The sequence below is a fragment of the Mchenga conophoros genome, linkage group LG17, assembly GCF_057382185.1.
Source record: "Mchenga conophoros isolate Kocher_MC1m ecotype Shallow Benthic linkage group LG17, M_conophoros_male_GT1.1, whole genome shotgun sequence".
Lineage (NCBI taxonomy): Eukaryota > Metazoa > Chordata > Actinopteri > Cichliformes > Cichlidae > Mchenga > Mchenga conophoros.
The window spans coordinates 26,668,857-26,686,612 of NC_140542.1; the positions used below are offsets into that span (position 1 = coordinate 26,668,857).

Here is a 17,756-nt window from a genome sequence, read left to right on the forward strand (position 1 = left end):
TTAAAGACCAGAGTCGGTGGAGGCCAGCCCTGTGGTGGTGGAAAAGTCGAGCTACCCACACCAGATTTACAGTAGCAGTTCGCACCATTCCCACAGTTACATAGGCCTGCCTTATGCTGTAAGCACGCACACACACACACACACACACACACACACACACACACACCTCTTTCCTCACCTTCCTCAAACTTATACAGATAACCTGCAAACCTTGAGCAGGAGAATTACAGTGAACAAGGAAAATATTGCTTTCAGTACATGCTTTCATGCTGTTTCTTATACAACACAAGCATTAATGAGTGTAAACGCTTCTTTAAAAAAAAAAAAAAAAAAAAAAAAAAAAATCATTGTCAGTCAAACGAACACAAATAATGGCAGCAGCTGCCAAGATAAAAACAGACTAAAGAAAGGTGGTCATGTTAGATCACTGATGCAGCAGTGTTTGGGTTTAAAGGCAGCACAACATGCTTGTCCCGAGGATTTAAGAAACCCAGAAAACAGACCAATATTGACTGCTTCCTTGTCATAAGGCATCAGAGGAAGGAGGACATGGCAGGCTGTTTGGATATTAGGGGGAAAATGCAATTATAACACATAAACCTCTGTCTTTTTCAGTCATTGAGTGAAACTGATTTGCTGTTGGTTAATTGACATTCTTAATCTTTTTAGGATATTTAAAATAGTACATAGAACTTTGTTCATTGTTTGGTCATTAAATGATCTATAGATGCTATAAAATGGAAACTGAAACAACTAAGTCAGGGCTGTAAAACCTTTGCTTTGGACCTTACTAAAGGTTGCTAACACATCTTGGCCTAAAAAAGACTAAACATTTAATTTGCTAAGTAGTGTGTTGGTTGTAGAGGTAATTTTCTGTTGCCAGTGATAGTGCATGCCCATTGTGGCAACGTTGTTTTGTAAACTAAACTATTTTGATAAGCAACGTTTACCTATATCACATGAAAGGTACATTTTCAATTGTTCTCTCAGGACCACAACTATGGGGCGCGGCCCCCACCTACACCGCCAGCCTCCCCACCTCCCTCCATGTTGATCCGACAAGGAGAGGGGGGGCTGTTTGTTCCAGGGGGCCAGGACGAAGCGTCCAGGGGCACCACACTCAGCACCTCAGAGGATGGCAGCTACGGGGCTGACATCACCCGTTGCATCTGTGGCTTCACCCATGACGATGGCTACATGATCTGTTGTGACAAGTGCAGGTGAGACACAAGTAGTCACAAGCTTTGACTAGTATTGACTCAGGCCTCTTTCATCTAGCTGCCTGTTTTTGTTCCTTGTGTTCGCTAGATCAGTTTTCTGTAACTTCATGTGGTTAATGGGAACGAAAATGTGACTTGAAGGTTTATTAAAACTCCTTAACGTTTCCCTTTAGTGCCTGGCAGCACATAGACTGCATGGGCATTGACAGACAGAACATTCCTGAGACCTACCTGTGTGAACGCTGCCAACCTCGACACCTCGATAGAGAGAGGGCCGTCCTGCTGCAGACCCGTAAAAGAGAGTCTTTATCTGGTAAGGGAACACATTTATAAAGCTCCCAACATTTCCCATTACCCTTGTACTTTTTTTTAAAAATTTCTGTTGACAAAAATCTCAATGCAGTTGCAGTAATTCACAAAAAGAAAACCTAGAGAAACTAGATTATTTTGAGAGCTGAACTATGAGGCGTTAGAAGCAAGAACCCACAGATAGATGTTTCAGTTCTGCTTTTACTGGCTTCCTTGCTGCAGTAAATGGCCAGCTCATTACAGAGTAAAGCAGGTTGTAAGCTGTGTCAGGGTGCAGCCTCCTCCCCCTGCAGGACAGCCAGATATAATTCTGCCTGAGAGCAAGATGTACTGACACCTGCAGGTCAAGCAGAAAACTGCAATTTAGTTTGTGATGTAGCAAGCCTTGTCTTCCATTAGTATGACACGATTAGCTTTTGTTTTGCCCGAAGCAGGTGTAGCTTTTTATATCTTTGTGTGTGTCACTTTCTTTGTTCCCTGCCTGACTCCTAATAACTCGCTTGCTCATTCAGACGGGGACACCAGTGCTACAGAGAGTGGAGATGAGGTTCCGCTAGAGCTCTACTCCACCTTCCAGCACACGCCTACCACCATCACCCTCACCACTGGACGCCTTGGCAATAAGCAATCTGATAAAAAGCGCAAAAAGAGTGGTGAAAAAGAGCCTCCAGCGTCCTCTGCTCGAGCTAAAAAGGTCAACGTTTACTCATTCACTTACAAAATTAATATTTTACAAACACCTGTTTGGAATGCCGATTAACCTCACACTTTTAATTTATTTAATTACCTTAAAGGCCTTTCGAGAGGGGTCCAGAAAATCCTCTAGAGTAAAGGTAAACTTACAGAACACTCTCACGTCCACCATTTCCAGAATCCAGAATGCTCCTGTTAAATCTGAGCTGTGAGTCACATTTGTACTGTTTTTCTCAGGGTGCAGCTCCCGAACAGGAGCCAACAGAGCACCCGTCTCTGTGGGAGAACAAGATCAAAACGTGGATGGAGCGTTACGAGGAGGCCAGCAGTAATCAGTACACTGAGGATGTTCAGGTCCTGTTGCGTGTTAAAGAACAAGGCGACGGCAAGAGTCTGGCATACAACACGCACCCAGCCTCTTTCAAACCCCCTGTAGAGGTACAAATATACACACTGAGTGAATCTCCACTGGTAACACAAATATGATAACACCCAAACACATTGTTTGTCTCTAGCAGTCTGCAGCACTAGCTTTCCCTCTTGGGGTTCACATGTAATTCAAGATGTTTGTTTATGTCAGGCGGTTTGTGTCTCCCAGAGTCAAGTTCAGAAGAACAAGAAGATCCTCAAGGCGGTGCGAGACTTGGCCCCAGACTCCCTCATCATTGAGTACAGGGGCAAGTTCATGCTTCGACAGCAGTTTGAGGCCAACGGATACTTCTTCAAGAGGTTAGGAAGCTTGTCACGAGTCAAAAGGGTTTTCCCTCTTGGATTTGTCTCAATCTAAATTGAGTGCAACTTCGTTTTTAGTGCAGGTCAAATAAATTAACTCTTAATGTAATGGCAGTTGATTTAAGATGTTAAATTGAGGTGTTTTGTGTGCATTGATCCCACTCATCCTTTGACCTTGCTTTTCTCCTCAGGCCATACCCTTTTGTGTTATTTTATTCAAAATTTGATGGACTGGAGATGTGTGTAGACGCTCGCAGCTTTGGAAACGAAGCACGTTTCATTCGCCGCTCTTGTACTCCCAATGCTGAAGTATGTAACATTCAAAAGTGCTTAATAATTTGCTTCTTTTCACTTAATTAACCAAAACTCTTATCCATAGTTGCAAGCGCTATTTTTTACCAATACTCTTCTGAACGTCCCTCAGGTGCGTCATGTCATTGAGGACGGCATGTTACATTTATACATCTACTCATTGCGGCCGATATCCAAGGGCACAGAGATCACAATCGGTTTTGATTTTGACTATGGCAGCTGGTAAGTGTTAAGGAGTAAAACTGGCAATTGCTTGCTAGCAAGACAAGATCGTTTCACTAAATTTCTCCTGTTTTTGTTTGTTTGCTTTGGGTTATTTGTTTGTTTTTGTAGTAAATACAAGGTGGACTGTGCCTGTGTGAAGGGGAACCAGGAGTGCCCGGTGCTCAAGCACAACCTAGAGCCCACAGAGAACCTGGGTTCTGGAGGCAGACGCAGAGGGAATCGGAAGGACAAGGAGTTGGCACGGGACGACCAGGCCCAGAACCAGAACGTGGGTTTGGACGGCGAGGGGAAGGGCAAGAACATAGGCGACAGCAAGCAGAGAAAACTCTCTCCTCTCCGCCTCTCCATCTCAAACAACCAGGCAAGATTACTTTTTAATGTACGGTGCGCAAAACATGCCTGGTGTCAGTCACCCTTTTTAACACTTCTTAATTTAGATTTATTCTGTTAAAATGCACTCACCCTTATAGTCCATGCATGTGGTTTATTTTGGTCTGTGCATGTGTTTTCCATTGTTAGTCACTCTTTGTTATTGTACATCCTGTTTAGTTCCCTCCCTTTTTTAGTTTTTTTCCTCTCCCATCATCCCTGTTATGCATCCACTTTTGTCCCCTCCCAGCTAATTTTTTTTCCTTATACAGACCATATCTTACTGCACTTTTGTTCCACTGGTCTGGCAGAGATGTGCAGTAGTAACTAGAGATGGCACGATACCACTTTTTTATGTCCGATACCGATACCGATATCATAAATTTGGATATCTGCCGATACCGATATGAATCCGATATAGTGTTTTTTAATCAACAAAACTGTTTTTTAAAATATCTTGCGGCATTTTGTATAAGTTCATACTCAAGTTTAAAACAACAACTACACTAAAGCTATTCTGTTATACCTGTATACAAAAAAAATATTTCATAGTTCAGCAATACTGATCAATCTAATAAACTTAGACCTACACCATCCTCCCTATTCTGGTATTTTAAAGAGTACTTAGCGTAAATATTAAGCAACCTAACTAATAGGGTTCCAACTCCCAGCAACAACAAAATTAAATAAATAAAAAATAGGGAACCACCCCTCACGCGCCACCTCATGATGCTTAATCGACGTAATCAACCTTAATTTGATGCAGTGTGAAAAAAAATGCACAGAAATCAATTATTTTTCAAGAAATATTAAATAGATTCAACATCTTTCTTCAACAAAATTGCAGACTGCACAGATGGTACCTTCCCAAAGGAAAAAGTACTATAGCTTACTAGGGTATATATATTAGACTTAATAGTCACTATGTACAGTAATTGACTTCTATTCATTTTACATCAAATTAAAACTTTGGGTGTCAGATAATTATTTATTAAAAGCTAGACATTTTAAATGAGAATAAGAAAGAAAAGTATGTCTTTGTGCCCCCTTTTCCCAGTTAATGCCCTATCGGCCCCCCTGGCTAAACTTTGCTAGATCCGCCCGTGCACAGTTACCAGCCGTCAGCTACGTAGAAAAAGATCCTGGTGTAGAAATTAATATTAAATAAATTCTAACAACAGCTTATCAAGCTTAAACGTGCTGCTGTTGTTCAGCCGCTGGTTTCCTCTTTCTGGCGCAAAGTGGACCAAAAACAAAGACGGACTCGCGACAGAAAAGCCGATCAGCTGATCATTAAGCAGTTTCACGATTGAAGTAGCAGCCGGAGAGCGAGAGGCAGTCGCTTGTTAAGCTTAACGTGGAAATGCTTTACAAACATTCAGAGATGGACTTACACACTTGCTTTACTTCTCTCGGGGATAACTTTGTCGGAGATGAAATGCCAGGTTGCTAGCGAAGCTCCACATGCTATCCAGACCACCGACAGGTCCTGCATGCCACAGCTGCTCTATCACGTGATGCATACGTTCTGAGGTGAGTTACGGCGTGTTGCAAGTTTTGTGAGGTGCTTTCGTGATATTTAATGGATCGGATTACATTTTTTATTTTTCTCCGATATCCGATCCAGTAATTTAGGTCAGTATCGGACCGATACCGATACGTAATATCGGATCGGTCCATCTCTAGTAGTAACACAAGCAGAGGCGCCGACGGTAACAAAAGTCTCATTTGTTATCGGTTGTGGAAATTATTTTAGAGTTCATGATTCAGGGAAATCTTATTTGTGACTTGAATATTTGGTTTAGAAACCAGTTCCATTTGAATTAGAAAGGACTGCCTCAGGCTTTCAGAAATGCAGAAACATGAGTAGACCTGTCCCAGTAAGACATAGGAGGTTTTAATATCATGATGATACCCAATGGACATGACAATATTCAAGCTGCTACACCAATAATTTAATAAGGGGGTGCTAATAAAGTCATAACTTTCAAGAAGGCCACTTAGCAGTTGTGTAATGTGCACAGACCAACCACCTATCTAAGCGTATCTTTAAAAAGTTCTTCCTCAGCCTCTCCCTCACCTCACCTCTCCTCCACTCTTACCTGTCTCCTTCTAGTCTGTAGCCAGACTGAATGATCAGCCATGATAAAGCGCCATACCCCGCTCTCCCCTCCTCTTACAGGATCCTGAGTTATTTGAGGATCTAGAAGACAAAACCTCCGTTAGCAATGAAGTAGAGATGGAGTCAGAGGAGCAGATTGCAGAGAGGAGGAGGAAGATGGTAAGTGTGCCAAGCTAGGGGCTACAGCTTACCCCCCTCCCCCGCTGCCGTGCTACCACCCAGCAGAAAGAGCAAAAATAAAAACTGTCCCCTGTTGCTCTGGGTGTGGACTTAACTATTTGTCTGCTAAGGGCTTGGATAGGAGCAGCTGTCTTCTACCTCTCCTCCATAAAACCAGCCTCCTCCTTCACCATTCATCTACTGCTAGTGCTCCCACTATTATCGGTGCCTCTGTTGCTGTTTTGTTCAAACCCACTGTGCTTTCCCTCCTTCAGCTTTGACTTTTCCCCTTTTCTCACAGCGCTGAGGCTTTGTGCTTGTCTGTCATTACGCTTATTTTCTCATTTGTTGCCTGTTTTTTCTTTTTTGCCCCTTCACCATGTGAGAACATGAACAGGCCTGCAGTGCCGCATGCCTGTTGACAACCTTGCCAGTGTATTGTGTCTTTATGCACACTGAAACTATCCCCCAGTGTGTATTACAGTTTGAGTAGAGCTCTCTTCTCACCTTCATTGTAGCCATGAGATTGAAATGGCCTGTTACGGGTTCAACCACTCTCTCTGCCAAATGGTCGTATGTCCCCGAGAGATGGGATCAAAAACACACACACACACACACACACACACACACACACACACACACACACACACACACACAGGAAATTACCCTGCAGTCAGCTCCGTTTCACATGGTAGACCCAAGGTGTAAATCGCTGACTCATCTTTGGCTAAGGTACAGTTCTTATAATTGGCCAGAGAGATGGATGGATGGATAGATGGAGGGAGTGACTGCAGAGGGTAGAGCCCTGTTGCCGGGGCCTTATTGACTACGGGAGATCCAATAAGCTGCCTTCTATGCAACATGGCAGAAGAGGGCACCCTGCTCGAGCAAAGAAGCATACATTTGCACACTGACGGTCACAAGCGTAGTAGGTGTGCGTGGTCATTTTTAAATCTGTGTGGTGGAGATGCTGCATGGGAGAGAAATATCTTGCCTGCTTAAGCTCTTACTGAAAGTTCTATTGGTGGAAAGGGCATCCTGGGTTTATGTTGTCTTCCTACTACCCCAGCTCTTTAGATATTTTATGTATACTAACACTTCACCCTTGGTGTTCTGTTGCCTGTGGGAAGAGTCAAAATGTCAAATCATTGCTAACATGGGCTCCCCCTTTCTTTATATTTTTGTTAGGGCTCCTTTAGCTTAGCCTCTGTGATAGAAGTCGGAATATACAAAGAAACTGGACATTTAAAAATAACCCTTTACTACCACTGCGGTTTGTTCTTCCTCATTGTGGGGAACTCCGCTATTGTTTCCTTTACTACTCGAGCCAAACTTCAACCGATCAATATTCTGCCTACATACAGCATCATTGCCATTGGTGCCACTGTTTGCATGCAGCCCTACAAAAAGCAAACACATGTGATTGAAGTCCAGTAATTCACAACCAGACAAGCAGGACCTTAAATCTCACTTTAAAGATCAAGATTTTAAGAATATGTCAAATGATGTGCTGTGACTCTCTTTGTGAGATGGGTGTAATAAGCTGCTGGTCAGTGATTGTAGTGAATGCCCAGCTTTTGGTAGAAGGAATTAAAAGACCTGTGCCTTTTTATTGTAGTGTTTTTTTGTTGTTGTTGTTTTTGTAAAACTTAGTTCTTAGGAAATTCTGTGAAGATTTTGGTTTACAGCAGGAGTCCTGCTATAAGAGATTGTTCCTAAATTTTTGAATACTTGTCGACGCCTTGTCTTTGGAAGCCAAAGCTCCAAAGAAGCCACAAGTGGAATTGCATGACCTTGGGGTCTTAGACTATGGGTTTGGAGTGGCACCAATGTTTTTCTCACTGCTGTGAAAAGGGCAATTACATCCTGGCATTATTAGTGCATTCCTGAAGATGCTCTATAGTTGTAAATATCCTGCATAGTGTTATTGCATATTACTAGGTAACCTTAGCGCTGGAAAAATTTCACCAGATGATTAGAGATCCTTTAGTCCAGTCATGTCCATTTTTAGTGAAGCCTTGTTTAGGTGGGACATGTCTCTTCTAAACTGGGCTGTTTCTTTATTAAACATTCAGGCCAACCCAGCGGAGCAGTCCCATCTACCTGTCGGGGCGGCTTCGTGCTGGAGGGGACTGAAAATCAAGGAGGTAAACTTGACCCATACATGGCCAACCCCACCCATCTACCAACCTCGTAGTGGTGATTGACTGAGTTAAAAGCGTACTAACAGTCCTGTCTTTACAGCAAACTTTAGCCTATGCAGGCAAAAAATTTTTTTTTTTTTTTTCCTTTCCAAAAGTGTGCTTTGAGTAATGATGGAGTGCTTTGTTTTAGGTGGAGGTAGCTATGGTTTCTTTATAAGGACCTGGGGAAATTTATTTGCGTACAAGCTAAATTAAAACACCTTGTTCTCCTACATTTTTCTCTCACTCCAATCTCCTCTTTTGGTTGCTCTTATTGTGAAAATGAAGGGACATTTTTTTTTTTCTACTTGGCTCTGCATATGGCACTCTGCACTCAGATAGAAATGCTTTTCGCTGCGTAGCACACATTAACCAGTTGCACCGCTACCTCTGGGGAGTAGTACTCCATGAACTAATCTATGCGCACTCTCTTCCTCTCCCTCGCCCCTCCTCCATGCCCCACATCTAACCCTCTGCAGACACGAGAGGAGAGGAAGATGGAGGCCATCCTGCAAGCCTTTGCCCGAATGGAGAAGAGAGAGAAACGACGGGAGCAGGCGCTGGAGAGAATCGGCAGCATAAAGTCCGAGGTTGGGGGCCGCAGTGACATTAAGGAGGAGCCTCCAGCCACACCAGAGACGGCAGATTCGCCAGCTGTTATCCAGGTCAGAGCACAGATAAACAAAAAAAACAAAAAAAACAAAACAAAAAACTTTACTTTTATTTATATTTTAATTGATGTTGGCACAAATGCTTCTTCTGAGCTGTACTATAAAAAATTTGTGTTTTTGTTTGGAGCAAGCTATTGTCAGATTTTTAAGAGATTTATGTATTCAAATGTGATGTTATTGAACTCTCAAATGTGTTTTTTTATAGCCACTTCTGGAAGTAAAAGAGGAGCCAGGTCTAAAGCCAGCCAAAGTTAAAGGCACGAGGAACAGGAAAAGTTTCTCAAGAAATCGTACTCACATTGGGCAACAGCGGCGACGAGCTCGCACTATCAGCACTTGTTCTGACCTGCCTCCCAGCTCTCCAACTGAGTCTGTGGAGCCTGTGACCAATGAAGCCCCTGAAGGAGAAACACCCACTGTGCCAGAGCCGGAGGCCATCTCCACACAAGCACCCGACACCAGTCCTCCGCACAGCAGCTCACCTGCACCTGACAGAAACCGAACAGGGAGCAAGACTTTCAGAACAAAAAAGGTACAGGCACATGTCTAATTCTGCATATGAAACATATTTCTGGCTTTTTAAAAAATGTTCAGGAACCCTTTAGAATTTTTACATCTTCTCAAACTCTTTTCCACAGCACTTTGTGAATGAGTGGGTAGGCGAGAAACAGCAGGACCGTGGTGCTGTACGAACACCAGAACCAGTCCCAGAAAGGCCACTGAGAATAAGCAGTGACCCTGAAGTGCTGGCCACGCAGCTCAACGCCCTGCCAGGCCTGGCCTGCTCCCAGCAGGTCTACAGCACGCCCAAACACTATGTCCGCTTTTTGTCCCCGTTCTTGGCAAACCGCAGCCCCACATCTCCCGGGGTCCCCACCGGGAGACGGCGTTCCCGAGAACTACCCGAAATGCCACCAACCACTGGTTCCTGCAAGAAGGTACAGACTTCTGCTTTTAAAAGCAATCCTGCCTTTCTTTGATGCTCATGGGAAAAACTTAAACAGCTAGATTTGGAAAGTAGATCTTTGTTTACATAGGAAATAACTAAGTTTTCCCAAAATGCCACAGCCTTTGAATTTCTTCCATTCTTTGTTAACTCCGTCTCCGTGAATGCATCAAAAAGTTTCCAGTGGGATGAACTCATTTGAAGTCGCCCAGAATATTATCGAGGGACAGGACTGTCACTGTTTAGCTGCTTTATTTAGAAGCTTCCTTTAATAAGTTGCTGAATTTATATTCTCCTTTACTAAAGTGCGTCTAGAAGCAGAATTTATCATTCAGCAGCTATCTTGTTAAAACCTATAGGTACTTATTTTGCCCCTATCTAAATGAATAAGGAGAGGTTTTTGGGTTTTTGTTTGTTTTTTTTGTTGGTTTTTTTTTAAGCTTGAAATTAGAAACTTCTCTCCTTTTACACACCATCTAGGTAACTTGATTAATACCATGACCATTTAGGTTAGTTTCTATATTTTTATTACAATATTAAGTAGATATACCTGCCACTAGATGTTTGAAACTGTTGTGAATGTCTCCTGTGCACTCTTTCTCTTTGTTATAATGACTCTGTTTTTACAGCGATGGTTGAAGCAAGCTCTAGAGGAGGAAGGCTCCACCAGCCCAGGCAGACGGCCAAGTCTTCTCATGCCCGGTGAAGGCCCCCTCAGCCCCTCCATTAACGGAGACTCAGACAGCCCCCTACCCTATAATGGCATCTGCTCGCTACCAGGTAAGTCTGGGTTCGAACAGATCAATCTAATGCCACTTAAACTACAAACCTAACAAAGAAAACTGTGCATTTATTCAATGATGGTAAAGGAAACCAGTCTTAATAACAGTAAATAATCAAGCCAACTTTAAATCATAGATGCCATGCTCATTTTGACATCTTGCAGAGTTGCCCACTCCTTTGAAAAAGCGAAGGTTGAGTCCTTTGGACGCTTGTATGTCTGAGAGCTCAACGCCCTACGGTTCCCCTTGTGCCACGCCCACCCGGACAGAACAGTTGGAGACGCTGCTGACACCAGCCTTAATGGCCACCCCTCCACGTCCCCGAACAGAGGAGCCAAGCATGGAGCCCTTGCCCAGCACCCCAACGCCAACGCTTAATGCCCCTCAGGAGGTAAAGCTGTGTTTATGCATAAGCCTGTAAACGTTACATGTTTGTTTACATGAGGAAGAAAAAGTGGCTAAGTGTGTTTGTGGTTGCACAGAATGAATCTTCAGGGGAGAACTCACCAGAGGTCAACCGAAAACCCTGTGTGCAGGAGGTAAGATCATACCTCTAATATATTTAATTTGGAAATGACTTTAACCATCAGTCTCCCTCAGTTCCAGTATTATACTATCTGAAAATGTGGTAGTATTGCTGTAATAGTTTTTCTATAATAAAAATGCCCAGCTACATCCAAACATAAACCAGTAATCCAAAACATAATGTCAATTTAAGTCTGTTAAGCAGACATGTTCTTAGTGTTATGCCTCATCAGTGTTCATGTTGTGTTTTCATCCCTTGCTTCTCACCCAGGCCGATCGTCCTCCTTCGTTGGCGTCCTCTCCCTGCATCAAGGTTCCTAGTTCAGATGGACTCCCGTCAGAAGCCAAGGTGTCAGTTCCAGAGAGTCCACAGCCTCCACCTGCTGAGTCGGTGGACTGTGGAGAGGACAGGCCTGATAGTGGGGGTGTAGAAAGCACCAGTGAGGCTCCCTTGTCTACAGAAGCATGTGCTTCCTCTTATTCTGGCTGGATAAAAAGCCCAGAGAGGGGCCCGACTGCACCAGCTGGCCTGAACTTCTCTCCAGTCAATTCAAACTTAAGGGACCTCACCCCCTCCCACACTCTGGAGCCTCTGGCAGCCCCCTTCAGGCCTGAGGCTGCAGCAGGACCCTCAGCAGGAACGGGGTCACTGGTTGGCTCCCAGCCCTCGTTTAGCGAAGGCCAAGGGCAGCTCTTTCACCCCAGCTCTGAGGAGGGAAGTTCTCTTGGCTTCTCACGCTCGCTGAATGGGGACAGCGCTGGTGACGGAGGAGGCTCTGCACAGAACCCCCCACAGAAGAAAAAGGTGAGATTACTGACCTATAGAGATGAAAAAGAAGCTATCTGAAAACACTAAATGGCCCTTAATGAGATTGTAAATGCATTTTGCCCCCAGACAGTTTAAACAAACAGTTAATTAGTCAACAGTCTGAAAAAATAACTACCGTAATTGTCGGGCTATAAGCCGCTACTTTTTGCACAAGCTTTGAACCCTGCGGCTTTTAGTCAGGTGCGGCTTTTCTATAGATTTTCTATGATTTTTGTGATATCGTAAGACGATTTGTTTTGTTTGGTCCGCTGTTGTACGGCACTACGTTGCCTGGCGGAAGGATCGGGGTTCAAGAGTGGTATGTTGGTCACATGTCCATCCGCCAGGCAACATAGTGCCGTACAAGTAGCGCGAAAAACAAACTTCAAAGTAGCGCTACGCGTTCAGCGGGAGTCGTGGATGACGAGCGGCGATAAACTTGCGAAAAGCAAGTTGTGCTCAACTCCACCGGTGGATTCTGACAGCGTGGAAAAGTGTGCAAACATCCACGATCACCAACGGATTTCGAAGGGCTGGACTGCTGCATGATGAAGAGGAGGACACCGCCACGGCCCTTCAGAGGGTGTTCGACTCCGACACTGACAATGACAATGAGGATTATCTTTGGTTTTGAAAGTGACAACGAAGGAAAGAAGCTGAGAGTGGATGACGAAGCCATCCTGAGCCTGTTCGTATCCGACACTGGAGAAGAGGACTTTGGTGGTTTTAGTGCGCAGGAAGATGGTGGTGAATGACTGACTTTTCTTCTTGTTAAAGCCGTGTCACTGCACCTGAGCCTAAAAGGTAGTCCGAATCTATTTTTCTGGTGTGCTGTAGGTTACTGTTATGTACTACATTTGTTACTCATTTATGAAGCACAGCACATGTGCAAATATGTACCCATAACTTGATTTTCAAAATATTAATAAAAGGGGTGTGTCTCCAAACAGCCATCTCTTTCCTGACAATTCCCTTTGTGCATATTCTCTTACATATGATAAGTCAATATTGAAACACCTGCGGCTTTTGGTCAGGTGCGGCTAATGTATGTACAAAACAGGATTTTCCCCTGATTTTAGCTTGTGCGGCTAATATTCAGGTGCGCTTTGTAGTCCGGGAAATACGGTAGTTACTTATATAATCTGCAGAGAGAGTACCAATACATTGCAAACAAATGAGGTTGGCAGCGGGACTCCAGAAGTATTGATGCTTCCAAAGGTTGAATTATTATTCTTCAAATGCTGCCCTCTACTGGTTTGACTTAATGGTTTTTGTGGTTCTGCTTCTTCCCAGGTTTCCCTGCTAGAATACCGTAAGCGTCAACGCGAAGCCCGTCGCAGCGGCTCCAAGACCGAGTGCAGCTCTCCCGTTTCCACTGTGCCGCCTCTAGCTGTGGACGCCTTCTCTGTCTCTCTAGAGACCACCAGCGAGCCTCCGCTACCTCCTGCTTCCACGGCTCTCTCCAACACCACCACCGCAGCTTTAAGAGAGCCACAGACAAACGAGGAGGCAGAGTCCACCGGAGAGAAGGAGGGAGGAGAAGGACAGTGGTGTGTGCTTTAATGTGTTGAAATGATAACTACAGAGAAATGTGTAAACAGAAAAAAAAAAAAGCTCTGCATTCATGGTAGCAAACCTTAGTACATAAAGTCTTCTTATTGATGTTTCACTTCAGGACATCGTCGACTTCTGTAGAGCAGGCCCGAGAGCGCAGCTACCACCGAGCTCTGCTGCTCAGCAAAGACAAAGACACAGGTAAGAAAACGGAAATCGTACGGTGTGAGGATGGAGAAGCAAACCCTATATGTTACAGCCTACCATGGGCAGAAACTCCTCGTGCATGTACAGAAGTGCCCTTAAGCCTTTTGTAATAGTAGTTGATCATGTTTACTGACATTTTTCAAGGAACCAGCACCCAAAATACCTGTAGCAGTTTGAGGGGTGCGCTGCTGTAGTACATGAAGACTGTAGTTACCCCATTTCCCTATTTTTTATTTATTTATTTATTTTTTTTAGTTTGTTTGTGAGTGAAGTGGTGGTGAATGCTTTGTTTCTTTGTAAGAGTAAAATTAGTTGGGATTTTATTTTTTTGCAATATGAAGGCAGCTGGTGTGCAGGAAATCCTGGAATAATAAAGTAATTTGTTTTCTCATAACCTGAATTAAACAATCTAGATTTAACTAAAGAACTGTGCCATTCTTTGTTGAATGTTTAAGTGTGTTTTGAGTGGCTTGTGGTTAAATGTATTTGTATTGAAATGCTTTTTACTATCAATGTGTTGCAAGCATTTTAAACCATCCATGAATGGTCATACAACCAGATCTGTCTCCATCAGAGCTGTTTATATTTTTCATGTTTTTTTTTCTTTTTTTAAATGATGATCTGTTTTGTATTTTTTTTTTTTTTTTTTTTTTTTTTTTTTTTTAGATGGTGAGACAGAAGGTGGAGATACGCCTTCGATGAGGGAGTGTGCATCTCCGAGTGTCCAGAAGACCCCGACCCACACAGTGAGTTGACGTCAGGCTATCATCACCAGTTTTATTGCCAGTTTATTTTTATTTTTTATTTTATTAAATTTAATTAATTTTAGTCATGTTTTCTGTTAAAGTTTCATTGATTAAATTGATTAATTTGACTCATCTCTGCTTACTTTTGTCCGTCTCCTCTGCAGCCCTGTTCTCCTGGCCCTCTTGTCCAACCTTCTGGTCGGCCATCGAAGGAGGAAGATGGTGATGGTCAACCTCGGACGCCAAATCTGACCAGCCAGCCGACAAGCAAGCCGACAGGACCCAAATCGGCCCCGCTAACACCGACAAAGCTTCACCCCACCCCGTTACCCTCCTCACCAGTCCACTACCCTGGATCGTCCCTCCTCCACTCTCCAAAGCCTCAGGTTCAGGGTTCGCCCTATCGCAGCCAGAGGGCACTGTTCTCTGCCCAAACTCAGAACCAACCACAGCCCCAGACTCAGACTGGGCCCAGTGCTTTTCCGCAGTATAATACACAGAACACTCCACCGCCACCGCCACCACCACCGCCAGCACCGCCTGTTTCCACAGCCTATTTTCCAAGCCAGAGCCCCTCACCTGCCGGACCTTTCCCTGGGTTTAAACCCTCTGTCACGCCGCCCTATCCTCCAGGCTCTCAGCCCCTGATACAGACTCTTCCCCACAGCGTGCACTATCAGAGTTCAGCTGCTCCTCCGCCGCCACCTCCTCCGCCTCCACACCCGATGCCTGGCCCCACCCTGCTACACGTCAACCTGCAGCCACCTCCTATCCAGCAACATCAGCTCATGATGACAACTGCACCTCCTCCACCTCCTCCCCCACAGGGTCAGACCTCCCAACAGCAGCAGCCGCCTCCTTCAGGAGGCACCCTGTTGTCACTTACCCCTCCGCCACCACCTCCTCCGCCTCCTCCAGCCCCCTCTACCAACACCCCAATGCAGCCCCACCACTATCAGAACTTAGGGGGGTTTCAGCCGGCACTGATGCACCCTGGTGCTGCAGCGAACTCTTCAGTACCCCCATCCTCCTACCCCCCACCCCTTCAGCAGACCGGACTGCCTCCACCTCCCCCACCTCCTCCCCAACAGACTCAACAAGGCCAGTCTCAGGCCGCTGCCTCCCAGATGCCTTCTGGGACTCGTGGAGCTCCTGCATCCTCGACCCCCTTCCACAGCTCGGGGTACCTGAGCACAGGGTGGCACTGACCCGCCCCTTCTTGCTGCCGGTGTCTGGCAGCCCCTGAGAACTCATCGTGAGGGGGCATGTACCATACGCTGTAGATACGTTTTCTATGTACCTGTACACATGGCCAGTGGAAAAACAGCTGATTGTGGGATAAAAGGGTACTTTTTAAGAAAAACAAAAAAGACATAAAATTTTAACAAAAAAGGACAGTGAAATAAATCTTCAAGACAGACTATAAAAATAAAGATAGACGATTCTCCCCGGTGCTCATAGCCCTTTTCTCTCTGGCCTCCATGTTTGTTTTTATAATATCCTTCCTGTGATGGAGAGGAAGGATCTTTGTTCTGTGTCTTGTTTGGACTCCCGTTGTAAGGCACTTTGTTTATCAATGGACATTCCAGCCTATATCCTTCCTCTTCCTTTCCCCTTTGTCAGTTAAACATTTTACTTCCTCCTCTCACTCATCTGTTGTCATCTCTATACACCATTTATTTGTTTTAATCTAGTGGTTCATTATAGCGCAGAGAAAGCTCTTTTTGTATAGAGAAGAAGAAAAAAAGACATATTTTTTTTATTCCTCTGTCTGACAACAAATATCTGTTCACCGCTGCAGATTCAGAAGAAGAAAAAAAAAAAAAAAAAAGACCAGTTTCGGGGGAACCTGCCTCACTGCCACAGGAGGCCGAACTCGTTTGTGTGTGCGAGTGTGTTTCAGTGTGTGTGGCTGCTTAGATAAGCAAAGCGTGCGTGAGATTTCATGTAAAAACGAGTGTCTTCTGAGGTAGGCTGGGTGGTCTGGCCCACAGGTAGGATGTTAGCGGTTTATTTTTGAATATCAATGGTTATTTGTAGAAAATGTAATTTAATGTATAGGTGGTTACTCCAGCTTTCACCAAGAACAGGTTGTACATATTCGCTTTTTTTTTTTTTTTTTTTTTCTATGCTTGTACAATTTGCTCCCATACTGTTTATTTTTTTTGTTTTTTTTAAATATTGTTGTAAATACAAACACTCTTCTTGGCAAAGCTGAATGTTTCTGTGACTGTAGCATTATTTTTATTTTATTCTAACCCCCTCCACCCTCCCATCCTCAACTATTCAACTTGGTCTTTTTTTTTTTTTTTTTTTTTTTTTTTTTTTTTTTAAATCATTTGTGTGTGTGAGTGTACGTTTGTGTGGAGGGGAGAGACTCACAGACACTGCACTGGTTGGCTATTTTCATGGTTCATTATAATAAATCACTGTAATGACAGTTTTACACCACTTGTCGTGACATTTGTCTGCCGGGGAACATTTGTGCCGTCGTCTTTGCTGCCGGCTGCTTTGACAAATATCCGCTCAGATTGAAATCATCCAAGGACAGCAGAAAACTGAGGCTGAGAGGTAATAATACTGCCCACCTACAGCATATTTATAATCAATATCCAAACACTGGAACATTAGAACGCAGTAGGAAATCTTTAAAGTTGGACTATAATTATAGGAATAAAAATTGATAGGGGTTAACTGTGTGCCATTATTTTCCCAAAATGAGTTTTCTTGTAAATTAAATTTAATTAATAATCTTTGGCAAGTTGTTTAATTGTGTAAATATGTTGAGAGTACATCCTTTTTCTGCAGCATAGAAAAAGGAACAATGTTAGAAGTGAAAATCAGAGGTGGAACAGAATTAATAGAAAAAATACCTTTTTTTTTTTTTTTTCTTAATTCATATTATTGTAAAATTGATATCTGTAGGTATTTAACTGCTAGTTAGACAAAAGGCAAATTTGAAGATGTTATTTAGTGCTTAAAGTGGACTTATAGAATATAGGGAAGTAGGATTTTTCAAAATCATGCAATAGGTGCAGCCAACAAAACTCAGATGAGTTTGATTCCTGGTGACCTTGACCTCAAGGTCAAAAGTCAGGTTTTCTGAAAATCTTGTGACTGAGATCATTCAAACGTGGCAATGTAATTCTTTTCAAATTCATACCCCAGGTGCATCTGCGTTGGCAGCGTTGTC

The 17,756-nt window shown here is 43.8% G+C and overlaps 1 protein-coding gene across 8 annotated transcripts in view; it reads left to right on the plus strand.

The window, feature by feature from the left end:
- kmt2e (lysine (K)-specific methyltransferase 2E) overlaps positions 1–17,009 on the plus strand; it is a 31,036-nt gene extending 14,027 nt beyond the window's left edge. For 3 of the 8 annotated variants that reach the window (XM_085252253.1, XM_085252252.1, XM_085252259.1), the window contains 23 exons: positions 7–118; positions 991–1,220; positions 1,394–1,533; positions 2,042–2,223; positions 2,324–2,362; positions 2,460–2,660; positions 2,803–2,951; positions 3,146–3,263; positions 3,379–3,488; positions 3,600–3,852; positions 6,043–6,141; positions 8,217–8,288; positions 8,804–8,989; positions 9,201–9,527; positions 9,634–9,933; positions 10,571–10,721; positions 10,888–11,114; positions 11,206–11,262; positions 11,520–12,053; positions 13,350–13,606; positions 13,732–13,811; positions 14,484–14,563; positions 14,728–17,009. In XM_085252253.1, coding sequence (XP_085108379.1) covers positions 7–118; positions 991–1,220; positions 1,394–1,533; positions 2,042–2,223; positions 2,324–2,362; positions 2,460–2,660; positions 2,803–2,951; positions 3,146–3,263; positions 3,379–3,488; positions 3,600–3,852; positions 6,043–6,141; positions 8,217–8,288; positions 8,804–8,989; positions 9,201–9,527; positions 9,634–9,933; positions 10,571–10,721; positions 10,888–11,114; positions 11,206–11,262; positions 11,520–12,053; positions 13,350–13,606; positions 13,732–13,811; positions 14,484–14,563; positions 14,728–15,771 — 4,948 coding nt within the window. In that variant the 3' untranslated portion in view covers positions 15,772–17,009. The remainder of the gene's footprint in view (positions 1–6; positions 119–990; positions 1,221–1,393; positions 1,534–2,041; positions 2,224–2,323; positions 2,363–2,459; positions 2,661–2,802; positions 2,952–3,145; positions 3,264–3,378; positions 3,489–3,599; positions 3,853–6,042; positions 6,142–8,216; positions 8,289–8,803; positions 8,990–9,200; positions 9,528–9,633; positions 9,934–10,570; positions 10,722–10,887; positions 11,115–11,205; positions 11,263–11,519; positions 12,054–13,349; positions 13,607–13,731; positions 13,812–14,483; positions 14,564–14,727) is intronic. The other 5 variants (XM_085252254.1, XM_085252255.1, XM_085252257.1 and 2 more) reach the window with 5 other exon arrangements.
- The last annotated feature ends 747 nt before the right edge of the window (positions 17,010–17,756 follow it).